At 36.1% G+C, this 27,865-nt stretch overlaps 2 protein-coding genes across 3 annotated transcripts; one reads left to right on the top strand and one right to left on the bottom strand.

Moving 5' to 3' along the window:
- Positions 1 to 357: 357 nt before the first annotated feature.
- On the bottom strand, positions 358 to 1,728 carry LOC122024609 (transcription factor bHLH94-like). 2 transcript variants are annotated; one of them, XM_042583264.1, is made up of 3 exons: positions 1,391 to 1,728; positions 990 to 1,310; positions 358 to 885 (listed from the first exon to the last, which is right to left on the bottom strand). In XM_042583264.1, exons 1-3 carry the CDS (start codon positions 1,589 to 1,591, stop codon positions 796 to 798), a joined length of 612 nt encoding a protein of 203 aa, XP_042439198.1. In that variant the 5' UTR covers positions 1,592 to 1,728; the 3' UTR covers positions 358 to 795. The 2 variants fall into 2 exon arrangements, with proteins under 2 accessions (XP_042439198.1, XP_042439199.1); XM_042583265.1 differs by having other exon boundaries at positions 367 to 885; positions 990 to 1,298; positions 1,391 to 1,718.
- A 20,905-nt stretch (positions 1,729 to 22,633) lies between these two features.
- On the top strand, positions 22,634 to 26,361 carry LOC122022988. The gene is made up of 2 exons (XM_042581093.1): positions 22,634 to 23,626; positions 25,966 to 26,361. The coding sequence occupies exons 1-2, from the start codon at positions 22,634 to 22,636 to the stop codon at positions 26,359 to 26,361; spliced, it is 1,389 nt and encodes a 462-aa protein (XP_042437027.1).
- Positions 26,362 to 27,865: the final 1,504 nt, after the last annotated feature.

Here is a 27,865-nt window from a genome sequence, read left to right as displayed (position 1 = left end):
TAAAAGATGATTTATTCACCTCCAATGCCCTTATCAATCAGTTTCTAGATCAACAAAGAGGAGGTAAATCATTGATGACTACAAGTCAATGTAGTCATTAGTGCAATTGCCAAGATATGAGGGAAAACATACTTGAATGTGTTGAATTTCGATCCCAAGACTTCATGTGACAACATCCCATACTTTAACCATCGTACCGTCCCGAGGGGACTCTCGCATAACATATCATGTGGTAAACAGACGATTCGCTCGCCCCAGCGCCCTTTGCTAATTCGTCCCTAGACCAATACGGAGGAGGTAAATCACGGATGACTACTAATCATTAGTACAAGTAGCCAAGACATAAGGAAGGGTATACTCAGACGCGTAATTAAATTTCGACCCTAGAAATCATATAACAATGTACTATCATGAGGGAACATCTCGCACAGCATATTCAGCACTCTATTACTGAGGACAGTGATGGATGATCACGTTCGGACATATAACTGATCTGTCCTCCAATAATTGCTCCTTACAGAAAGATGATCAGTTGTCATAACTCTCAGGTCTCAGGTGCATTGTTGGATCATCATCCTTAATTCCAAGATTTCATCCTCTCCAGATTTGTCTGATCTACTGTATAAATTAATTTCAGAGGACCAACTTTTTTAATACAGTTTTAATTACTCGAAGCCAAATATTTCATCAACAGGAACATATATAACAAACAGATATCTGAAATAATAACATAGAAAATAGAGTATGATAGAAATTCGAAAGATCGGTATCAATTTGCAATATTATATTGATCCATCAGCTTAATTCCTCTCGGATCCTTGCAATGATTTGGTGAACTGCAGTGGCAATTGCATCCACTGATGTGAAATGGCAATCATCTTCCACCTTCACACAAAAGTACTTAAAGAAATTAATTAATACTAATTAATTAGAACTATTTGTAATGATTAACAATGTGTAGTAATTAATTAACTAACTCATCGACAAACCTTGAGATTGAAGCCGTAGAGGACCATGGCGTCGATGGTGGTGACGTTTAGGTGGATCGGCGTCAGTCGGAGAGTGTGGAAGGCCAGCACCAGGCTCAGCAGCTGCCTCGGCCTACGCCGAGAGAAAATCTTGACGTTGGCATGGCGGTCCTGGAGGCTGACCTCGACGTCGGAGGCCGCTGCCATGTTTTCGCCGGCGGTTGCATCAGATTTGTGCTTAATCCGCTTCTGAGCCTCCAGGAATTCGACTGATCGCTCGAGATCTTTGACGAAGCTGATCGCTCCTCCGACGATGGACGCTTGATCAACCTTGAGACATGGCTGCGATTAGTACTGCACCGAATCAAAAGAGGGGAAATTGGAACAGCATTCAGGTGAACTAATATTTATGAGTATAGTACTCTTTGGACGTAGCAGGGCGGCATGAGTGAACGGAGGACGGCGAGGTAGTCGTTCATCTGCTTCCGGCGGTTGCGCTCCACCGCAATGTGAATCATCCTCTGTGTCTCGGCCACCACCTCCTCCTCCTCCTTCAACCTCTTTCTGTGCCACCTCTGCCGGCGCCGGCCACCAGCACCAGACGCCTTCATCTGCACCACCATCAGATGATCTTTGCGCCCCTACGTCGTGCTACTCAATTTTAACATTTACAGGTACGTGCATAAAGAGATCATCTACACTCTTATAAAAGCAAAGCTAGCTTGTAGCCTTTGGCTTCTTTAATTTTTTTAGGTATTTAAAGATTGAGGATAAATGAGTTTCTTGTAATGAACGGCTATGCTGCTTTAATTTATGGATCATCTAGTATTAATTTTTCGATTTACCTTCATAACTAATAGCTGAGATAAATTATTGAAAAGATCAAGTTAATCCGATGGATCGATTCGATGACATCTGAATTAAAAATAATTCATTAAAATTATTTATGCACACAAGTTTAATTTTAAATACGTATTTGGATATGTTGAATCTCCTGGTTCAGAGGAGATGAGAGGAAAAGGCTGGCAGGAAAAGGAGATGACATAAAAGCTCTGATGCTCCACATGTGATGAGAGAGGCATGGTTCTATTCTTAACAAGTATAAATCTGTTTTGAGTTATCTTACATGTTTCTAAAAAGACCGTTCAGTTAAAACTGAATAAATTTTCATAATTTATTTTACCGTTTTGAAAGAACGTACCCCTAAAGGGACGCAGTCTCGCAGAGAGGAGTGAGAATTGCATGTGGTAGTGATGACCAACTCGGAAATCATAATATATCTAGCTCTTCAATTCCGCCATGGCTTGAATGACCTTTTGCTAGCTAGATTTGTGAACACAACCAGTCTCATTGTGGCACTCTGGCAAAAGGTGAATACGTTCGTCCTCAACGTTTCCGTCAATCTGTCCCAAGATCAATACGGAGAAGGTAAATTACAGGCGACTACTAGCCTTTAGAATAATGACTAGCACATAAGGGAGGTATTTATCTTGATTTTGTCGAGATTCGAATCCCAGACCTCATTGTGACAACACCTCATGTGCTAGCCACTAGACCCATTCGAAGGGACGAACACAACTAGTCTCATGTTAATTACGTGTCTGGGCATGCAGCAATAATAATTTCTTTCACACATAATTAATATGCAAACAAGATCCACCTATGTTTGTATTATTCAAGAATTAATATAATGGAATCATAAAAAATTTACTATATGATCCGAACAGTGGTATGATCTTGTTGGTCAATCGGTTGCTTGCGAGTTTTAGGATGAGAATTGACACCATGCCTCCTATTTCAGCGGTTGATTTACACAAGAATATTAAAAATAATCTTTTACGATATGTTAATTCAAAGAGAAACACTAAGAAATAAGAGAAAACTCGATGTTCCCAATAATAAGAACTTTCAAAATAATTAAATATGGTATTTATATAGATCCAAAATTTAAAATATAAGACGCAAATATCAAAAATACATCAACATCAAAAAAATTACTATAAATAGTAAAAATAATATACGGAGTCTTAGAAAAAGTTCTGAATAATATTTTTAGGATTTGAAAGTTAGTCGATTATAAATTTCACCCCATCTGTGAATAAGCTTTGATTGAAACTAAAGAATTAACGACTTACTATAATACCCAAATTAAAAATTATGATTTTTAAAAATTTACTCTGTCAAATCCGATTCAACAATAAAGTGTTGAATAGTGTTATCAGTTAAGGTGATGAAGCTAATGATTAAAAAATTGGCACAGTAGCTGGTTGCTTATTGACATTTAAAGGTGAAATCGTCATCTCGTCGGCCCTGTTAGGATGACCTTCCACTGTGTAGATGGGGAATTTTGTCTGACAATAATAACATATATATAAAAAAAGATTGAGAGAAGTAGTAAAATATTTTATATCGGTTGAAAATCTATTGATAACAATATTATTAAATGAATAAACTGTGCTAGTTCTTGGAAACTTTTTTTTTATTCTTCCTTGAACTGTGATAAAAAGATGAATATGTTCGTTCCTAGTACCCCTGTCAATTTGTCTCAGGGTCAACACGGAGGAGGTAAATCACGGACGGCTACTAGCCTTTGGAATAGTGACTAGCACATAAAGGGGCTTTGCCGAGATTCGAACCCCATACCTCATTATGATAACACCTCATGCGCTAATCATTAAACCCATCCGAGGGGACTTTATTCTTCCTTGAATGCTTATAGAGCTAGTTGCTTATGTACAGCATGAATGGAATATGAAAAGGATTAGAAAAAAAAAATGATAAAAATCTAGTTAGTTCTGAGGTAACTAATCTGATCCTATAGAATATTTTATCGACTATGAGGATAAATCAGAAAATGCTTGTGGTGGACGGACTAGAAGTCCATTATCATTTGATTGTGAGCTCCATTTAAAAGAAAAATTTCTATAAATTCATTATAGTTAGAAATCAAATCACAAATACCTAAATGATAACTTAAATTCCCTCCCGTTGCACCGTAACCTTGGACAGCATGAAAAGGACAAGAAGCACATGCATCAAGTTGTCGGATCAAATCCAATCGAATTCCCATGTCAATGAAATGAAAAAGTATTATGATGCATTGCCCTATTTATTCACTCCGAGAGCAGATCCTCTAGTCCGTAAATTACGGATCAGGGGATGGTCCACTACATGAGGACCTTTGATTTAGATGGGCCCCCAGGGCGTAGCGCAGACGGTGGGCGCATGGTATCTCTGGCGTAATGGCCAGGGGTCGATTCTCAGGAACTGACGACCTGGGGTTTACCCCGCCATGCGCCTATGGCCTGTGTACCTGCATGAACCTCCCTCCATATCCGTGGGGCCGGCACTAGGGGGGCCGCTAAGGTAGCGGATCTACCTTGATTTAGATGGGCCCTACCTATTTAAAATGAGGTCCATCTAAATCAAAAGTCCTCATCAATGAATCATCTTTTGGTCCATAATTTACGGACCAAAGAATCTCTACTGAATTACGAATTAGAGGATCTCTACTGATTCGCTCCCTGTGGCTGGCGTAAATAAATGGACCTGCGTGTGTAGCCAAGTGGGAATAAGGCAGAGCTATAACTCATTGATACCATGTGATATAAGGCGATTGTCAAGTCTATATTTTTAGGAGCCTATAAAAATTAGGCCATCAATCATTGTAACAACAACAAAAAATAATACATACTTTGCTTGATGAATTAGCTTGGCGATTTATCATATTGTTTTATTTATAAATTATCATTATGTATCAATATTTGAATCAGCTTGATGAGAGAAAATATCATACTTTGCACTAAATATATAAGAGATTTAGATTTTAGTCATGTGCCCTGTGTGAACGATGAACTTAACGACTATAATAGTTATTCTTCATACACTCTTAAATTTAGAAATGGCATGCATAAGGTCACAATCACATCGACCCATGCCTATAGAAGAACTTCATTATTTTTTGAACCATGTGTTATGATATAGATGTTGATGGAACTAGAGACTCAAATATATTTTTTTGATTGATTAGACAACATTGAAAATTATTTCGATCAACATAATTTTACCTCCATTAAACAAGTATAATTTTATCAAATTCACACTTAGTGGGCCCGCTAAAATTTGTTAGTGAAGACAGATAAGAACCTATCACACATTGGCATAAAATGAAAAAACATATGTCTTACTAAACTTTGAAATATGCCTAATAAATATGCAAAAATAAAACAACCTTCCTAAGTGAGTTGAACTTGAAAACATTCAATTGAAGACCTTAGTTCTCTCACAATCTATGAGCTCAAAATAAAAGACTTGTGATCAAATAAACCTCTTCGTAATCACAACTTACAGAAATTCTCTGAAAATATTTTAGAAAAAATCTTTTGATGATGTTTTGAATAAGTACTTTAGTGATGTAATTTAAAAAAAAAATTCTCTCATTAACTTAACTTTAGTGAATAAGTACTTTAAAAGATAATGTTTGGATTATGAGTTTGAGAATAATAATTTAAGAATAATTTTTAGATTTATAAAAATCAAATATAGATCCAATCTAAGGTAAGACCTGTTTTGTTTCTGATTAAGCAACAAGTAGGTTGGTTACTAATCTTATGATTTGTTGGGGTTAGTTAGTGGATCCATTTTCTCATAGCAGCATTCAGTTGCTTCATCGAAGGGTTGTAGATCTAGTTTGAGGGTAATATCTCTAATTTAAAAGGTTATTGATTAGTAATTAGACTTAATTTCATACGTGGAGTGTTTATTGTGGAATTGCAATGAGTGGATTGGTTGTTTATTGAGGATTGGTGCCAGGATTTGATTGTAAATGAATTAAGGGATTCATGATAATTAAGAAGTTAAGAAACTCAAGGATTAAATGATTGGATTAATTGATGATTCATGTGTAAATCTAATCTAATTAGATTGTAGTATAACTAAGGTTGATTGGGGGATTACTCAAGAATCATGTTCGATTAGTGTTACCCTAATTAGATTAGAGATTTTATTTAGCTATTTACCTCGTATGTAATTAGCTAAATACATTATGTGATCACGGGAATTGGATTTGGAACGAGCGTCTCGAAGTGAGATTTATTTAGCACGATCAACAAATAAAGGTGGGTACCTCTGACTTTTCTTCTTTTGATATTGTCATTATGATATACATAGTATGTTATAGTTAGTAGTAATTGTTATGTTTATATCTACCTTAGTATGTCACTACTTAATACCTGTGGTATGCCTTTATTTTATCTGATATGCGTTTAGGCCTATATCATCTTAATTCTTGCCCTGTGTACTTATGTTCATAGTCTGCTAGTGACATACAATGCAATATTGAGTACAGGACTAGCTACTAGTTATACCTGGCATGTGTACCTAGACATTATGATACCTAGTTTATTGTTATGGATTCATTGTTCTTTTTGGTACATATCGGATGGAGACGCATATTGTCAGGTGTTACATGTTTAGTGGCATGCACCATCTTGCATGATTGCATGCTGTGTGATTGTCGGCTCCTTTGTAATTGAGCACATTGCTAGTTACATGATCTGCACGCACAACCACTCATGGATTAATGGTATATCATGTAGGGTGTGTGCAGTTGCTCTGTCAGGGCTCCGCTCGGCCACTCATGGGTAGTGGTGTCGCAGCATGGTAGAGGGCAGAGATCCCTCCTCTTGTCTATGACACAGGGAGATAAGAGCTTCGGCTCCCCCATTCAGTTGGGGTAGGAGGATAGATGTACTCCGGCTGCATTCTGTCCACTCGGTCACTCAGGAGTAGTGACGGCAGAGTGCATAGTTGTCATAGCCTTACCCACTCGACCTTATCATCGCGATGACGGTGGCTGATTAGCGTCAGGAGTGACCATGTGATTTGCACCATATGCATGGATTGCATTTATTTGTTTGTGGTTGATGCACTTTGGATGCTACATTTTGGTTGCTGCATATGTTTGACATGCATACAGGAGACATTATATATTTGGTCTGACGATCATGTATATGTTTGTGTAACGACCCAAATTTCCCCATTTCGAGTTCCAAATGTCCCTAAAAATATTTGGAAATGCTTTTAAAATATTCTAGAGATTTTTAGAGTATTTTTACGTAATTTTTGGAGGTCGTTTGATATGTTTACAAAAAGAAAGAAGTTTTGACAAAACACCGTTGAAGGTGAGACTCGAACACACGACCTCGGGTCGGACCGACCCAACTGGACACGGCCCAACCAGCTGAGCTACACGGGCTTTGTTAACTAAGTATGGGGAGAAATAAAGTTAAAGCATAGATAGTAATTAATTATAACTCGAGTATAAGAAAGGGAATTAGGTTTTGATTTTCCAAAACCCAAAACAATTCCTCTCGAAATTCTTTCTCTCCTCACCTCTCTCGCGTGCGACAGCGGCGGCGTTGCTTGGACGAAGGCGAAGCCGAATTTAGGGTTTCATTCCGACGGCCGGCGAGCGTTCTTCTTCAAGGGTTCTACACAAACCCAAGCTCCCCTCGGCAAGGCGAACGCACGGGCAGGAGAAGAGGCCGAGAATCCCAAGCCTTCGAACCCTAGGTCCCTTCCTCCGTCGGCTGTAAGTCATACAAGCAAGGGTAAGTACTACTCACCTGCGGTAGGAGTTGTTTCGGGTTTTCCGTTTTGATTTTTCCTTGCTTCCGAGGCCTAGCATGAACCCTAGACTTAGTATTTGGGCTGCACAGCAAGTTGCCCTTTCCTTTTCATGAGCATAGCATGTTAAGGTCAAGAAATTGTGTTCTTTGTTCATTTTGAATTCAAAGCACGTTGTAAAGATTTTTGGTTTCTTTAGTTTTCTGTCGTGAGTTTTCCTTGATTGGATGGTTGCTGTGGTATCCTCTTTTTAACTAGAGGATTCGTCCCTGTGCATGTGCAGATCTGTCCATTCCGGCTGCTATTAAATGATTTAGAGAGAATGCATTAGAAATCAATGAAATCAGTAGAAATATTGTCAACATTTTATCATGCATAAACAGATTTTATGCTCTAGATATCACATGCCATCTATGAATGTAGTTTGTAAAAGAACCAAGTAGTAGATTTGATATTCTATTCCACTTGTTGGTTGTAGATTCTGAAGTATAGGTTGTATTTAGTTGCTGTTAGTTGTGCGGCTTTCGGTTTCTATTAGTTGAGCAGTTTTAGTTTTTCATTTGCTATCAGTTGAGCATGTGTAGCAAATTCAGTTTATATAGATGTACATGAGCAGATCAAATTAGTTTTCTATTGTTCCATTTTACAGCATGTTACAAAGTCCAAGTTAGCTTTCTTTTGCTCTATTTTACAGCATGTTTAGTAAGTCTAGTTAGCTTTCTTTTGCTCTATCTTACATCATGTTTAGTAAGTCCAAGTTAGCTTTCTTTTGCCCTATTTTACAGCATGTTAGAAAGTCCAAGTTAGCTTTCTTTTGCCCTATTTTACAGCATGTTAGAAAGTCCAAGTTAGATTTCTTTTGCCCTATTTTACAGCATGTTAGAAAGTCCAAGTTAGCTTTCTTTGCTCTATTTTACAGCATGTTTAGAAAGCTTAAAGTTACTTTCTTTTGCTCTATTTTATAGCATGATTAGTAAGCTTAAAGTTGCTTTCTTTTGCTCTATTTTATTGCATGATTAGTAAGTTCAGATTTGCTTCTTTTGCGTTTATCACAGCATGTTTAGGAAATCCAAATTAGCTTTCTTTTGCTTTATTTTATAACATTCTTAGAGAGTTCAGATCTGCTTCCCTTGGGTTATTTTTATATAGCATGCTTGGTTAGTTGTAATCCTATACTTGTTAGAAATATCTAAAGGATTCTAATAAACTCTAATAAAGGAGTATGAGAAGTATGAGTAAAGAAAAAGACTAAAGTCTAGTTAAAAAGAGATAACAAGTAAATTAAAGTAAGAGGCTAGTATCCGACTTCCGAGGTTGTCGTTAAACAAATCCAGGTGACCAATTCCGAGGTCTTGGCCCTGGTAAGACCGAGGTCTTTATACTCATAGGGCTGGAGGCTCGCTACCCCAGTCACTATTAGAGAGCGCGCAAAACAAAGATGGTACTAAGCCTGGGCCCAAAGAAAAAGAAAAGAAGAAAGAAAAGAAAAAGAAGAAGAAAGTGAAAGAGAAATTAAAAGATTAATTTCTATTATAAGGATATAAGAAAATGAAACAAGTTTATGCTTAGAATCAATAAAAGTTTAGTTCTTTAATTCTAAGCCTACAGTAGTAGTTTCATTACTTTCCTGTCAGTTAGTGAGCATGTTTAGTATTCAGTTTTATTTCTGTATACCATGAGTACATGCAGCTTTGCTTTAGCATTTCAGTTTCAGTATTATTGCATTACTTTTATGCACTTCGAGTTTTGTGAGATAGATTAGTACTTACTAAGCGTTTTCGCTTATAGATCTTTTTTCTTTCCTCCTACTGCAGATAAAGGAAAAGCTAAGATATGAAAGGGAGGCGACAGGGTGGTGGTGGTGATGAAGGTGTGTGGTGACTGGACTGTGGAGAGATCCAGAAGTAGCTGGCAAAATTGTTGAGACTTTCTTTTAGTTCTCTATTAATGTTATATTAAACTTGGGATTGTAGTTGAGTTTATTTCCGCATGTCTAGCTAGTCTCTTTTATTATTTGTGGAGTGCTGTAGTCATGGCTATTGCTAGAGTAGTTCTTTGTCTTATTGTGATTTCTATTACTGCGTGGTTGTGGAAAATATGTTCCAGCCGTCTGTGGCTGCGTATACTATGTTTGTATTATAGATTTGGTCACCGGTACAGGGGAGACTCTGCCGAAATTTTCGGTAGGTTTTCCTCTGGGCCGTGATAAATCTAAGTGTCGCTAATAATAGCATAAGTGACACTAGTAAGTAGAGTAGTAGTTAGGTAACGGTCGCCCTTAGAGAGTAGTAGTAAGAAGGGTGGTCGTTATAGTTTGTATGGTTCTCACTCTTATGTCAAGATAGGAGGTCTTGGTGAGTACAGTTCTTCCATTGATCAATTTGCTTTACCTATTATTATTCAGGAGGCAGTACTGCATGATTATTACTGATAGTTATAGTACTATGCATGTCTACTAGATACCCGTAGAGTTCATTAAACTTACTCCGTTGATTCATTCCTATTTCAGGTTGAAGCCGTCAGGAGGTTCCAGCTGTCACGCCCCCAGAGGAGTCTCCGTCAGATAAAAATCCGACAGTATTTTCCCTGTATCGGTGACAATCTGAAGCATACATACAAACAAAAATACATCAGCCACATACGGCTGGAATATATACACAATCACGTAGTTAAATAATCAGCCCACTCGGCTGGAACACGAATAAACACAACCACGCAGTTATATATATACATTAAACAACCCACTCGTCTATACCAAAAACCAACACAGCGGAAAAACGATAACGAAAAGCCCATATAAAACAAATCAACACATTGCTAGCCGACTAGACTTTATATAACAACCACAACAACACAAATAGAACAGCAACACCAAATACACAAATACCAAATACATGTAAAGCATAAAACGAACCCAAAGTGATCTTCGGATGTGATATAGGACCCAATAGACAGGATACTCCAAGCAACACACCAAACATCAAACTGCTACATGAAAAATAAAGGTATAAATGCGGTGGTGAGTATAGGTAACTCAGCGAGTAATAGACAGAATAATGTATGGTCCATAAATAAACATAGAGATCAAAGGTATACCGTCTCAGTAGGGAATAAAGAATATGATCATACTAACATAGCCAATATACACAACTACCAATACCAGACTATCCTACATGGTATAATGATCATAGCTGACATATAAACTGCATAAACCACAAATAACATACTGATAAATACATACCCAATCTGGAAATCGACACATGGTACAATGATCAGTACTCACCGGTTCAGCAACAGATCTGCTCGTAACATCTGTGCAATATATATACGATAAAATATACATGTAGAATAAATGACATGTATGTAATATGACAACCAAATGCAATAACCATTGCTCAATCAAATGCAACATATCACAATCACATGGAACTAGTATCTACTAGGCATGCATGCAAATATAACTCCACAGATGCACCGCGCATCATATGCAAATGCACATGTATGCTCTATGGTTACCTCGCCACCTCTCTAGACACCACGACCCCTGTATGGCCGAGAGCCTTGGGTCTGTGACGACTATACTATCCTCCAGCTCACTATAGAGTGGTCGAGGCGGACAATCCGCTAGTAGTTATCTAACTACATAGCATCAGGGTCCCTGACTGCTCACAACGTCGAATCTCATAAACCTCGTGACACGACAGGACGAGCGGAAACTGCTCCAGCTACCACTACCCATGAGTGGCTGAGTGTGCGACACTAAACCAAAATAACTGACGACTCTCTCACACAAGGGAGACAATGGTCGACAGCACATATATATATATATATATAATCCTGATACAGACACCGTCATCATCAATACAACCTTTAAATCCACATAAGTACTCCACAACATGAATATAATCGTCATGATACCTCCATATATTCCACCAAACATATGTACACAACTACACATGTATAATTAACCAAAAATCTCCAATAATCCCACCAAACACATGTACACAGAACATAAGTACAATCAACATGTATCCTCTAGTATAAACACACCACACACGTGTATATACAACCAATATACAATCAACACAACTCCTCCAAAAATACATAACAAATACGTGTATACATACAACATGCAAATGTATGGTCAACATGATGACTCCTATAACACATACCATCCTACGTATAATCCACATCACATGCACAATCAACATGATAATTCAATCAACCATACACTCCCTACCATACATACTCTACACGTGTATACGTAGTAGAGTAGAAATCAAGAGTTGAGATTGTATATGATACAACTAGAAACCTCAAAGATCAAGCATAAGTATCAAGCAGGAAAGCAACAAACGAACATGATATAAGGTAAATCAGCCTAATCCATCGAATAATAACCATGCACTAAGCTCAAAAGAAAACTACATAAAGGCCAAGGAAGAAATACCCGCCTTAAATCTGTCAATAGTGATAAGGTAAATCCCACATAATGATGATCGTCCTATACCAGGGTCCTGCATAAATCAATATATATATATATATTATTTAGCTAAATTCATAAGAAATAAAATAGCTAAATAAAATATCTACCCAATTAGGATAACTCCACTCAAATCTAATCTCTGATTAATTCTCCAATTAATCCTCAATCATACAACCTTATTAGCATGGATTTATATACGATTCATCTCCAAAAATTCACCCAAATCAACATATCATAATACTTCCAAATACGATAATCATCCAATCATTTAATTCATTAAATCAACCACTAAACATCATGAATCCAACATGCATAATTCTTCCACATAATCAATCCCTAACCACCACATCTGATAATCCAACCACAATCAATCCAATGATCCTAAGAATAATCACATAACCAACTATATCAACCAATCACCATCAACAACTAATTAACCAAAATGCAACAACTTACAACTAATTTTAAAATTCTAGAAATGAAAGATTTTAAAAAATAAAGATTTTATCCTAGAATTTGAAAATACTATTTTTAAAACTAGTTTTTGCAATTTTAGTATCCTAGTATATTAAGCACATCCCTAATTTTCTACGTAGATTGCTAAATTCACTTTCAGGGAGGGGTTTGGTAAATATGTCAGCTAAATTAAATTTGGACTCAATATACTTGAGTTCAATGTCTCCTTTAGTGACATGTTCCCTGATAAAGTGGTGCCTAATTTCAATGTGTTTGGTTCTGGAATGATGCACAGAATTTTTTGTTAGATTAATTGAGCTAATATTGTCAATTAATACTTTTATATTTGTAAGGTTTAAGTTAAAATCTTTTAAAGTGTGCATCATCCATAATAGTTGTGCAACGTATTCTCCTATGGCTATATATTCTGACTTAGTTGTAGACAGAGCAACACAGTGTTGCTTTCTACTAAACCAGCTAACAAGTGATGGGCCTAGTAATTGACATCCATCACTTGTACTCTTGCGGTCTAATTTGCATCCAGCATAGTCTGAGTCAGAATACCCTATTAATTCGAAGTTATTAGTTCTAGGATACCAAATTCCTTCATTTGTTGTTCCCTTAAGGTATCTAAAGATTCTCTTGACTTAAGTCAAATGAGATTCTTTAGCACAGGTTTGGTATCTAGCACACATACTCACTGCAAATAAAATATCGGGTCGACTTGCAGTTAAGTACAGTAGGCTGCCTATGACAATCCTATAGTATTTTAAGTCGATTGATTTTCCATTTGGGTCGTCGTCTAGAATAGTATTAACTGCCATAGGTGTTTTTATCTCTTTAGTATTTTCCATCCCAAATTTTTTGAGTAATTCTTTGGTATATTTTTGTTGATAAATATAATTTCCTTCATTTGTTTGTTTGATTTGCAATCCTAAAAAGTAAGTTAATTTTCCTACTAAACTCATTTCAAATTCTTGTTCTATTAAGTTTGTGATTTCTTCTAAAACTTTTGAATTAGTTGAGCCAAAAATTATATCATCTACATAGATTTGGACTATAAATATGTCCTCTTTTATTAGTTTAACGAATAGGGCTGAGTCAATTTGACCCTGATTAAACCCTTTGGATATTAGGTAAGAGGTTAACTTTTCATACCAAGCCCTGGGTGCTTGCTTAAGTCTGTATAAGACTTTCTTTAATTTAAAGACATAGTCTGGGTGCTCTAGACATTCAAAACCGAGTGGTTGGCCTCAAGGCTGACCTTGACTTTTGGGGGCCCTTGGGTGAAAAGAGAAAAGTGACCTCTTAGGAAAAAATTTTACTAACTTACAATTTAAATATAATTTAATAGAAAAACTTGAAAATCAATATATTTCATTTAAAATATGATAAACTACATACAAAATTTATTTCTCAAGATTCTTCAAAAAATGCTAACACCATACAAAATATGTTTCCTAAGTTTCTCCAAAAAAGTGTAATACCTACAAATAAAAAAAATAAGTATGAAATAATAATTAAAAAAAATCTATATCTTCTAGCATTTTGAGAAGCAAAATCATCATTAAGGTTTTCAGAATCAAGTTTTTTTAATATCTCATTTTCGATACATAAAATTGTCAAGACATTTACATTTAAATCATTATAATCATTTTTCCTCAATTCTTCCTGCTCATTCGTTGCATGATTATGATCATCATTTTCTCTCAATTTTCCCCCCTCATTGATTGCATGATTATTTGATTCTTCTTGATTACTCGATTGTTGCTCATTTGTTACATGATCATTTAGTTCTTCTTGACTTTCTTCTTACAATTCATCAACTAAATTTTCATTGAAGACCTAGCTTTAAAAAACTTACGAAGAACACCTTTGTGAGTTTTAATAATTTGTTCCACTCTTTTTCTTTTGTTTCTTTTCTAACTCTAAGATTGATATTTTTTTAGAAACATGTTTGTATTACAAATTTTAAGTGTAAAAATAAAACACACAAAACCAGCAACAAAATGAAACAAACACAAGCAGTGAAAAAAATAGTCAAAGAACAATAATGGCTGGTTTGTGTTTGAAGCAATCGATAAAACTTATTCTATGATGATTAAAATTGGGATGATTTATTTAAACTCTTTCAAATCAGTAAGAAAAATCATAAAATATTGACTCCAATACAATATTAAAAATCAATATTGAATATTAATAATAATAAAAAATATAGATAAGTAGGTAACTTAGGTTGTAAGTTTATATATTGATGAATGATGATGTTGATGAAACTAAAATTAATAAACTTTTCTAATTTAATTAGAAGAGATTCAAAGGAGAAGAAAGGAGGAAATAGCGTTCAAGATTTATTCTTTACTCTTTAGAGTCTCATGACTTCTGTAAATAAATTAATGAAAAAAGAATTGTACAAGAAATAAAATCTTGGAAAAAGAAAAAAAGGATCATTTACCTTTTTCTTTTTTTTTCTTTTATTTTTTAGATTTTTTCTTAAATTTTAATAGAAAATATTTTTTTTACCTTTATTAAAACAATTCAACAATATATATATTTTTAGACTTTTATTAAAATAATCTAATCAAATATATTTTTTAGGTTTTATTAAAACAATCTAAGTATATATAATATATATTATATATGCATGTCAAATTTAGGGACCCCTAAAAATTAGGGGCCCTTGGCCATCGCCCCCGGTGACATGCCTCAAGGCCGGCCCTGGTTGGCCTACATAGACTTCCTCTTTTATCAGCCCATTTAGAAAGACGGATTTAACGTCCATTTGATACAGTCTGAACCCTTTATGGGCTGCATAACTGAGTAACATTCTAATGGACTCTAATCTAGCTACTGAGGCATAAGTTTCATCATACGCAAGTCCTTCAAGTTGACTAAATCCTTTAGCGACTAGCCTAGCTTTATTTCTGGTAATTTCTCCAGTTTCACTTAATTTATTTCTAAATACCCATTTGGTTCCTATTATTTTCTTATTTTTGGGTGGTGGTACTAAGTCTCACACTTCATTACGTTCAAATTGAGCTAGTTCTTCTTACATAGTTATGACCTAGTCTGGGTCAAGTAATGATTCAGCTACGGTTTTAGGTTCAATTTTTGAAATCAGAGAAATTTGACTTAGGTTCCTAAAAGATGACCTAGTCTGAACCCTTAAGTCTGGATCACCAATTATTTGGTCAATTGGATGATTTGAGTTGACTCTTATAGTTCTAGGCGGTTGATTTTCTAAAGGTTCTTCTTCTTCTTCGTGATCATTGGTTCCTTCTTGATTACTATTTTCTTGAATAAATTCAATTGGTTGAGGTTGGGTTTGTTGTTTGGATTTCTCAAATTTTACATTAGTAGTTTCTTCAATTCTTAATGTAACCTTATTATATATTCTGTACCCCCTACTATTTAGGGAGTATCCTACAAAAATTCCATCATCTATTTTAGAAGTGAATTTTCCTAAATGCTCTCTTGTGTTTAAGATGAAGGCGGGACACCCAAATACTTTAAAATATTTTATATTTGATTGTTTATCATAATAAATTTTAAAAAAGGTTTTATTGTGTGTTTTGTTTAGTGTTGTTCTATTTTGCACATAGCAGGCTGTATTGACAACTTCTGCCCAAAAGTACTTGGGTAAATTATAGTCATTTAGCATAATTCTAGAAGCTTCAAGTAAGGTTCTATTTTTTCTTTCTACTATTCCATTTTGTTGGGAAGTTTTAGGACACGAGAATTTGTGATGATATCCGTTTTCAAGATAAAATTTATTAAAGTTATGAATTTTAAATTCTCCCCCATTGTCACTCCTAATTCTTTTAATTTTGAGGTCTTTTTCATTTTCAACTTGTTTGCAAAAGTTGTAAAGATTTCAAAAGTTTCATCCTTATTTTTTAAGAATTTTACCCAAGTGAACCTAGAATAGTCGTCTATTATTACTAGGCAATATAGACTGTCATTTATTGATTTGACCCCATGAGAGTCAAATAAGTCTAGGTGTAGAAGTTCTAGAATTGAATTGGTTTAAGTTTGATTAGTTGGTTTGTGAGTAGACTTTGTTTGTTTACCTTGTTGACAAACATTACATGTTGTTGAGTCTAGGTTTGGTAATTTTGACAAACCTCTAACTAATCCATTTAATTTACTTATATTTCTGAAATTAGTGTGTGACATTCTTCTATGCCATAACCAAGTTTCTTCTTTTTGTGTTAAATTTGAAGAAGTGGTTAAGTTAATAGCATAGATGTTATCTTTTCTAAACCCTTTAAGACTTATCGTAGGATTATCTAGGTGTTTGATTAAGTATTCTGATGATAGGAACCTAACCTTATACCTAGTGTCACATAATTGACTGATACTTAGGAGATTATACTTGAAATTTTCAACAAATAAAACATTTGTAATAATGAAGTCAATTTTAAGCTCAATATTACCTATATCAATTACCTTGAGTTTGCCATTGTTTCCAAAGGCAACTATGCCTAAACTTTTGTAGGTAAGTTGAGTGAATTTGATGTGATTTCCAGTCATATGTTTGGAGCAACCACTGTCCAAGATTCACTTGGTTTCCTACAATAGGTAGGAATTGAGGGTTAGTCTATGTTTTGAGTCTAATTTTGCTTAGGTAAGAATAATAGTAAAATAATCATTATTATTATTATGATTATTCAAGTAAATTTAGAAGAAATTTTTTAAAAATAATTTTTAAAGTTTTTAAAGAATTTTTAAAATATTTTTAAGTTTTTAAAAGAATTTTTTAAAATAATTTTTATTAAAGTTTTTAAAGAATTTTTAAAATATTTTTAAAGTTTTTAAAAGAATTTTTAAATAATTTTTAAAGTTTTTAAAAGAATTTTTAAAATAATTTTAAAGTTTTTAAAAGAATTTTTAAAATAATTTTAAAGTTTTTTAAAAAAAATTTAAAATATTTTTTAAAGTTTTTTAAAATGATTTTAAAAATAATTTTAAAAGTTTTTAAAAGAATTTTTAAAGTTTTTAAACGAAATGTTAAAATAATTTTTAAAGTTTTTTTTAAAAGAATTTTTAAAATAATTTATAAAGTTTTTAAAAGAATTTTTAAAATTTTTAAAAGATTTTTCTAAAATAATTTTTTTTTAAAGTTTTTAAAGAATTTTTTAAAGTTTTTAAAAGAATTTTTAAAATATTTTTAAAGTTTTTAAAAGAATTTTTAAATTTTTAAAATGATTTTTAAAGTTTTTTAAAAAGAATTTTTAAAGTTTTAAAAAGAGTTTTTAAAGTATTTTAAAGTTTTTTAAAAAGAATTTTTAAATAATTTTTTAAAGTTTTTAAAAGAATTTTTAAATAAATTTTATTTTTTTTATTTTAGTTTAGTTTAGTTTTGTTTAATTTATTTTTTTTATTTAAATTTAATTTAATTTAATTTTAGTATAATTTAAGTTAATTTAAATTTAATTTAAATTTAATTTAATTTAATTTATTTTAACTTAATTTAATTTAACTTAATTTAATTTAATTTAATTTAATTTTAGTTTAATTTAATTTAATTTAACTTTAATTTAATTTAATTTAATTTAATTTAACTTAACTTAATTTTAATTTAATTTTAATTGATTTAATTTTAATTGATTTAATTGATTGAGTCCTTAGTTATCTCACCCGATTTACGTTTTCAATCAGGGAATCCTATAATTTTGTGAGATGAGTTAGGTTAAGTTTTAGGGTTTGGTTTAACTTTGTGTTATATTCAGATTTAGCTTTGAGCTCAACAAATAAGCATTCTTTGGAAAAAATTTTGGGCTATGGTGAGTCACTTGAACATCATTAGAGTAACTATGACTTCGATGTTTTCCAAATAGTCCTATCCACTGAACTTAATACAAAACCTTGGTCTAACTGGTTATGATCCATAAAGGGTAGCTTCGATTAGTTCCACTTAGCCAAATGCACCAGGTCGAAGCTATATCTTCCTAGACATGCATAGACTAAGGTTCCCTAACGTACTATCATCCAAAACTTCACCAATACCATAGGTCAAGTTAAACTTGGTCCCTTTCTAATTAGTCCTAATTACTCTACCGGGTGGCTTAGTTTGGGTTACCCTATCGGGTAGGTTAGTTTCGGAGGTGCCAGCTATTATGGAACCTCCCCCTAAATTATTGACCTTTATTTTTGATTTTTAGTTCTTGGTTTATATTTGTTATTTTTTATAGTTATAATTGACTTGATGATATTCTAAGTCTTGGTGGGGTTTAAAATATTTAGATTTTGAATTTGTTGGTCTAGGTTTGTATTTTTGTTTTTGAGTTGATTTATTTGATTTTACATAATATATTTTTTCTTTGGGTATGTAATATTGGTTAAGTCATATTTGCGTGGTTAAGTACGCTTTTGGAACCCAAGCTTTACTTGATTGTTTGTGTTGGGTTATTAACGATTTAAATGTTTTATTTGAACTTGACTTGTAGCCAAGTCCGGTTTTGTTGTAGATTGCCTTTTGATTATTTAAAATTAGATCTAAATTCTTAGACCTTGTTGTAAATTTTTCTAAGAGATCTTTAAATTTATTAACTTCTATTTTTAGTGATAAATTTTCCTCCTCAAGTATTGGGTCTTGAGTTGGATTTGGATTTTTGATTTGTTCCTTGAGATTTTTATTCTCTTCAAGGAGCAATTTGTTTTTTTTTCTAATGTAATTAATTTAGTATTTAGACATGCAATAATTTTAAAGAATTTTTATTCAAATTAAAGTTTATCTCGTCGGGACATTCGGAAACGAGTACGGACTCGTGGCTTGATTCGGGTTCGGACCCGTCTTCCGATTCGTCCTCCGACTCTACTTCAAGGGCCATCAGCGCGAGGTGGATCTGGTGCTTCTGATCTTCGGCCTCCGATTCGTCTGAGGAAGAGTCATCCCAAGTTGCTTTGAGAGCCTTCTTTTTGGGTGTCTTTGTCTTGTCGTTCTTCAATTTTGGGCACTCATTCTTGTAGTGGCCCTTCTTGTTGCATCCGAAGCAGGTCACGTTCCTCGGTTCGTTTGGGGAGTTGATCTTTTGCAGGTCCTTCTTACTGAAGCTTTTCTTTCTCCTGGTGAACATTTTCCTTACCAGGTTCACCAGGTATTCTTCGTCTTCAGAGTCCTGGTTAGACTCATCCTCAACCTCAAGCTTATTTTTCGTCCTTTCCTTGGATAAACCTGCAAACAAAGCTACACCTTTCTCGATCCCGGTGTTAGTTTGCTCGTGTAATTCTAATTCGCAAAATAGTTCGTCTAATTTTATTTTGATAAATTTTTTGAAATCTTGTAGGCATCCACGATGAATGTCCACAAGGTGTTACGTGGAAAGGCATTTAACGCATACCTTATTAAGTCTCCTTCCTGCATCTGAATATTAAATAATTTATTTAACAAAAGATCGTGCTTCGTTACCTTGGCGTCGCTTTGACTTCCTTCGTGTAGTTCGATTAGTTTGTCCCACAATTCCTTTGCGTTCTGGTATGGTCCTACCCGGTTCAATTCTTCCTTCATCAGTTCGCATTGAAGCGCGTTGAGTGCTTTGAAATCCGTTAACGCTTTCTTCTTCATGTCCGGAGTCCACTATTCCGGGTCTAGTGGAATTTCGGAGTTGTTGACTGGTGCTTTGTAGCCTCTTGTGACGCTGAACCATTGGTCGAAATTAGTCTTCAGGAAAACCTCCATCCACTTCTTCCAGTACGAAAAATCATCCCCGTTGAATAGGGGAGGGCGTACTGTACTAAAGCGTTCAATTTGAGACATAATTAACCTGCACACAAGAAAAAAAATTGACAAAGAGAGTCCCAAGACTTGGTCTTGGATTAGTAGTGCGGGAGAAAAAAAGATAAACTGAAAAACTGAATTGGTGTTGCACCAAATCAGATTAATAACAACGAAAGAAAATTTCTAAAAAGGTAATAATACCAGTTTGGAATAAAGAGAAAAACTAAAAATCGAAAACAGAATGAAAAAGGTTTCACCCCCTTGTCTGATTGGTGGTTGCACCAAATCAGAGCGGTACCTGCTCTGATATCACTTGTTGGATCGAAGTGTTCGATAGGAGGGGGGGGGGGGGGGGAATATCGATTATAAAAAACGTAGAGCGCACAGCAGAAAGGTAAAGACAAAAAAGGTAAAGCAACACTAACAAAAGTCATTTTTTACTTGGTTCAGAGTCTGTGTCGACTCCTACTCCAAGGCCCGCACACAAGGGTGCTTTCGATGGGCAATCCACTAGCAATTCGAAATGAATGTTACAGAAGAAGTACAAGAATTACTTAGCAAGGAAAAACCGACAACAAGAAAAACAAACAAGCTAGCGCTAGTCGGAGAATCTTCGTAGCATCGTAGGAGCACAAGAGAGCAGATTGTGAGTTGTTTCATTGTTGTGTTTAGTTTCAGCCTTTACCCTCCTTATATAGGAGGTTTGGGGCGCTTGGATCCCTTCGGGTGTCCTGAATATGACGTAGCCGACCCAACCAGGATGCTCCACGCGGCGAAGTGACGTTTGGGGATAAAATTCACCTCCGAGCCCCCAGATCCATCCCGGGCGCCCGGACCCTGGTTTTCTAGCAACTTCCTTCTTGCAAGAAAACATTAGTCTGGAGGCAAACATACGATATATATATCCTGCAAAACAAAGTGTTAGCACAGTTTAAAATCAACAAGTAGAGTATTAGCTAGATTCTGTCTCCTCGAGATCAGAATCTAGTCACGATCTCGACTTAGAGATCCGAAATGGGTCTAAGTCGGATCAACGCCTAATGTTCCTTTCCTGGGAACGCGTCCTTATAGTCACTCCCCTCCAGTGACTTACCTTCACTTACCTACCAGACGTCCGGTCAGCCCTTCGACCCGTCTGGATTTCGTGTCAGCTATCCGGTTATCCCGTCGACCTAGTTGGACTTTGTGCCAAACGTTCGATCAACCCGTCGACCCGTTTGGACTTCATGTCAGCTATCCGGTCGACCCGTCGACCTAGCTGGACTTCGTGTCAAACATCAGGTCAGCCCGTAGACTTGTCTGAGCTTCTCTTGCACACTCGATCAGAGTGTTAGATAACAACAAAACTAACTTAACCTATTTTGTCATTCATCAAAACTTGAGTTAGAAGACCGTTAGTGCTAACCGCACCAACATAGGCAAATTATCTAATCGATTGGGAATTGTTCTAATCGATTAAGGGCTATTTTTATGGAGTAAAGAAAAGTATTGAATCAATTAGACTAATTGATTTAGCATTGCCCAATTGATTAGGGTAATCGTTTGGGAGATTTGTTGCGACAACACAGAAGGTGTAAGAATCGATTGTGCAATTGATTAAAGCCAAACCAATCGATTATGATAATCGATTGAGGGGTTTTTTACGATAGCACAAAAAGCCTTGAAATATATTGGCACAATCAATTTGAAGCATAGTTGTTCATGTCGATTTTTGGTAAATCTGGAGCGAAATGTTGTTGCACTTTCGAGTCAACAAGAGGTATTTTCGAATAACAAGAGATCAAGAGCAAAGTGTTTATTGTATTTATATTTACTTTCGTGTTCTTGTTATATTCTCGTGCAAGTTTGTACGAGATTTATCCATCTCAATGCTTCAAATTTTGTATTACAAATCAAATTCAAATTCAAAGAAACGAATTAAAGAAACTATTTATCCTCTCCTAGCTCTCTCCATATTATAGCAATCCTTCTATATCCTCCTCCGGGGTATCTACCGTACGTCTCTCATTTTATTCGTCAAACAAAATCCAAATCAAGATTATGGAGAACGTTCCTATTTAGTCGGAGTGATCTAAAAGTCAACTATGAAACAAATTGATCACTAGCTAGCACTGAGTTTTTATCTCAAGAAATGGAAATTACTAAATTCTTAGTTATATATGGATCGACGAGTAGCCAAATTTGCCTTGCCTAAAATGGGGACGTCATATATACCAATTAATTAAAGAGATTATGTTGCCATTTTTTCCGCATTCAAATTTCAGAATATTAAAATATTAATGGATTCAGATCATACATGTAAGCAGATTTCGATCGACCGATCATCAGATTCATCTCCGTCCCTCTCTCTCGATCGATTGTGTGTTTCCAACAACCATGAACGCTGGCCATGAGCAGAATCTCAAGTTCTTCAATCTTCCTTTCTCAAGCAAGCGTTCTTCAATCTTTCTTTTTGTGATTACCTTCCTCCTCTTCCTCCTCCTCCTCTTCCGAGTGAAATCCTTCGATCTCTTCTCGCTACCTTCGATCTCTTCTCCTCCTGAGGCGGAGCTCAACGGGACTCGCCCTATCCTCAACCAACTCGTCACTTTCTTCCCGCTCAAGGACTTGAAGTTCGCCGATCGGCCGACGTCGGGACGGACCTGGTTCATGAGCTCCTTCAATGACTCCTTCGACGGCGGCGATAGCCAGTATCTCTACTTCCCGTCGATGACGTCGAACGGAAGGTTTCTCTGTATCTCGGCGCGCGACGTATCCAACGGAACAAGGAACTCGTACGCACTCGCATGGCCGGAGGCGCTTCCAGACGGCGCCGCTCTCCTCCCCGGCCTCACCTTCGTCTCCGACACTTTCTACGACTACGACAACCTGTGGCACGGCCTCGGCGCGCTCCTTCCATTCGCGTCGTGGCACCAGCGCAAGCAATGCGTGGTGCCGGCGCGGTGGGTGCTGTTTCACCGCGGCGAGTTAAGGACGACCATGGGCAAGTGGGTGCGCACTCTCGCGGAGGCGACCATCGGGGAGGTGAGGATAGAGGACTTCGGTGGCAGCGACGGTAGAGGAGGAGGGGTGGCGTGCTTCGAAAAGGCGGTGGTGTTCCGGCACAATGAGGGCGCGATGAGGAAGCAGAGGCGGAGGGAGGTTTACGCAGGGATGCGGTGCAGGGCCAGAGCGCACTGCGGCGTCGTGGGAGATCGCTGGGAGGAGGATTCGATGGTGACGATTCGCTTGACGTTGCTGCTCCGGTTGGGTTCGAGGGCGTTCAAGAACGAGTCGGCGGTGATCGGAATCTTTGAAAGGGAGTGCGCTAGGGTGGAAGGTTGCAGGGTTCAGGTTGCATGGGGAAACAACATGACATTTTGTGATCAGGTACCGTACATATCAATTATTGACAGTTATATTTCTTAATAGACTACAGTATTTTAGTATTTATATACATATTATGTTGTTATAGGGGTTGGTAGCACGTAGGATTTTGTCAGGATTAGGGCAGTAAATTGAATTGAGTATTAGTTAATAGGTTGGTAACGATTTATATATACATCCGATAAAGATCAATTAAATAATTAAATTTAAATAATATGTTTAATTAATTAAATGAAAAAAAATAAATACATATACGTTCAATTCGTTAACATTCATTCATGAATAATATTTATAAAAATATTCGTGAATAATTTTTGTGAACAACATTCGTAAATAATATTCATGAATGATGTTCGTGAATGTTCATTAAAGATGTTAGTGAATCATGTTCATCAATAAATCTATTATTAATTTTCTAAATAAATAAAAAAAATTAAAATAAATAAATAAACTTGTATTGTCAAGTTTAATAATTAATCAAACAAGTTTAAAATATAAAAATTTCAAACAATCAAATAAGTTTGAATTAAGAGTTCGATAACATCTAAACGAATTAAGTTCAAGCCAAGTTCAAATCAAGCTCAAGCTCATAAAAAAAATCAATCTAATCTTGAATAATCATTTTAACGATTTGGTTCATTTTAGGCTAGGGTCAGCTCGGCTTGCCTTGATTACCTTATCAAACAAGCTTGAACACTACAAAAATTGTTTCGGTTTGACTTGTTTACAGACCTAGTCAGGATAAGATAGTGACGTCAGGCAGAATAGTGATTATTCCATAGGTAGACAAAAGGAAGAATTGAGAAGAAGGCAAGAAAAAAACAAAGACAAAACTCATCATTTGCCAAAAAGGAAACTTTGTTAATAATAGAGGATGAATCCTCGTACAGCTAAACAGAAAAGCTGAATCCTCTGGTCAGCATTTTGCAAACCAAAGGATGGTCCCTTTGCATTCGTTGGTGGGGATTGATGGTCCCCACCTATTTTACTGATAGGGACTATCAATTCCCATCAATACATGCAAAGGGACTATCCTCTGGTCCGCAAAAATGCACCAGAGGATCTCCTCTACTAAACAGGTATTTATAGAATTTAAACCCTGAGATAAAGAAAAAGAAATATCTATATATATACCTCAATTCTTATCTTATAGAAAAAGAAAAGAAATTCTTCTAGAAATAAAAATTCTTAATAGAAATCAAAATTAATAAAACAGGATGCTGATATAAATAAACTCTAATTGATAAATAACATAAATATTAAAATTATTTTAAATACCATAAAAATAAAAATTACTAAAATAGTAAAAATATTTTTGGAGGCTTTGATGAATGTCTAAACGTTACTTTTTGGATATGAAATTTGGCGGTTACGAGTTCCCCCATAATGAATGTAGATGTATGAATTATGAACATGTGACCGCTGATAGAGACTGATTTTGAGTTCTGAGTCAAAAGTTATAATCCTTTAAACTTCAAGGGTCATATTGAGTTAGTCCAACGTCGGATAGTTATAATTGGGTATCTGACACATCGAGCAAACAAAAAAATATGATCACTACCCGATGAGGTTGGATACTAGGGTAATATCAAGTACCCGATGTTGGGTACTATACATTTTTTTTTAAAAAAGATATTAATGGAATAAATGAGAAGAATTTTATACCATTGAAAAAAAAATTTGGATCACCAAACATATGAAAATCATCCAAGTTGCCATTGATGAACAATGTTGGTTTCTTGTGAAATAAGAAAAACAACATCAATCACTTTAATTCATATATAATAATAGATGGGTACTCGATCGAGTTTTGAACAGGAAAAATCCTCTCCAAGATTCGACAACAACAAATTTGGATTAGAGTATTACCTAAACCTGACTTTTTAAAATAACTAACCGACCTAATGGATCATATTTCGAATACCTGAGCTGAATTTTCACCCTTAATTGTTTGTTAATAATAACAATTCCTCAAAAACTAAACTCTAATTAATAAAATTTACTTGTTTTATTCTAATACATTACTAGAAGACTGATATCTTTGATATAATTTATGTGTGATTGATATGTACCTATTGCAGTAATAAAGGTGATAATCCTCATCTTGGGGCTCTTTCAGGACTATTCCATACGATTTGAAAGGGAGATACATTATGGAGGCTTTATCTAGCATAGTGGTTCTTTGCATGGGGTTAGATAACCCGTGATGCATCTTGCACAGTTAGGAATCAACTTCATAATCTATTACAATAACACCATATATAAATACCAACTGTGTAAATCTGTAGAGTTAAAATACATCACATATATGTAGCTATGATATATGGATAGTATTGTTACAGGTGAAGCTGATGAGGGAGACGGATGTGTTGGTGTCACCTCATGGAGCTCAGCTAGCGAACTTGTTCCTGATGGAGGAGAAGAGCAGCATCATGGAATTCTACCCTAAGGGGTGGAGTGAGTTGGCCGGAGCGGGGCAGTATGTTTACCGGTGGATGGCGGATGCAGCAGGGATGCAACACAAGGGGTCATGGCAGGATCCAGAGGGGGATCAGGTGGAGTGTGGAGATGTCGTTGACCAGCACAAATGCTTTGGCTTGTTCAAAGATGGAAAGATTGGGGTGGATGAAAAGTACTTCACTCAATGGAGTGCTACAGTGCTCAAGGAAGCCAAGGAAATGAAGCTAATTGGCAATGGCCAACTACACATTCCTTCCACTTCTTGTCTATGTATGTAGCTATTAATCCAAAACGAATGAGATGTTTGAATTGTATTGCTAACTCTAATTAAAAAGAAGAAGATAAAAGGAGAATAGTTTTGTGAAATTACAGCTATGAATATAGTACCATTCTGATGCCTAATCAACTCGAGACTATCTTTTGAATTTTAATGGATCATAACTTTTAATTTGAGTATTGATATGTGTTGGTGCAACCTTAGGTCAAGGTTGACCTGGTTGACCTGACTCGAGTTGACCTGACTCGAGTTGTATTTTGATGTTTGACTTAGGAAGATTGTCGGTGCAACCTTAGGTCAAGGTTGACCTAGTTGAGTTGCATGTTGATGTTTGACACTCGTGATAGAGTTCTATTCTTGATGTGAGACAAGAATAGATGGTTGGGAGTTTATTGGTCCAACCCTAGGTCAAGGATTGACCTGGTTGACCTGAAAAGTCCAAGTATGGAGACTTGGCACTGGGAAAGTCCAAGAAGGGAGCTTGGCACGCAAAAAGTCCAAGTATGGAGACTTGGCACTGGAAAAGTCCAAGCAGGGAGCTTGGCACGGGAAAAATCCAAGCAGGGAGCTTGGCAAGTGGGAAAGTCCTAACTGGGATGTTAGGCAGTGTGGAAAGTCCTAGTGAGTGAAGCTAGGTGAAAGTAGAAGTCCTGGTGAGTGAAGCCAGGCAGTGGGAAAGTCCTGGTGAGCGAAGCCAGGCAGTGAGAAAGTCCTGATGAGTGAAGCCAGGCAGTTGGAAAGTCCTGGTGAGTGAAGCCGGGCAGATTGGAAATCCTGGTGAGTGAAGCCAGGTAAAAACCCTAGTGAGTGAAGCTAGGTGAAAGTCCTGGTGAGTGAAGCCGGGCAAGGAAAAATCCAGATGGATCAAGGGTGATCGGACATCTGGTGTTGAGAAGGTCAAGTAGGTCAAGGGAGTGACCGGATACTTGACACGAAGAGAAAAGTCCAAGTGGGTCAAAGGGATTGACCGGACACTTGGTAGGGAGTCTTAGCAGGTCAAGAGAGTGACCAGGTGCTAAGCATGAGATACCAATAGGTCAAGGTTGACTGGATATTGGTTTGGAAGACTTGGAACTTGGTTTGGGCAAAACCAAGCTCGGATCGATCGGGATCGATCCGGCGATCTGTTGGTATCTGATCGGTCGGTGACCGATCGATAACGATCGATGGCTTATCGAGGTTCTTGATCGGTCCGCACCGATCGAAAGCGAAGGCAAAGAGAAAGGAGGATCGTGCGTGGACCGATCCATACCGATCGGTCCACGGACCGATCGAGACGATCGAGAACTTGGGCGAGTTCTGCAGGAGAGTGCTGATCGGTGCCGGGACCGATCAGCAGTCTGATCGGTCCCCAAGACCGATCAGGGGTCTCTGGACCGATCAGGAGACGATCACTGCCGTAACGGCTAGTTCTCTGCTCTTCTTCTTCGCAGGTATAAAAGAGGGCTACAGGACTTCGGTGAGGCCTCTCCTTTAGCTTCCTACTTCTTCCTTCTTCCTGTTCT

The sequence above is a fragment of the Zingiber officinale genome, chromosome 9B (assembly GCF_018446385.1).
Source record: "Zingiber officinale cultivar Zhangliang chromosome 9B, Zo_v1.1, whole genome shotgun sequence".
Lineage (NCBI taxonomy): Eukaryota > Viridiplantae > Streptophyta > Magnoliopsida > Zingiberales > Zingiberaceae > Zingiber > Zingiber officinale.
This window is presented reverse-complemented; position numbering and strand designations above follow the sequence as displayed.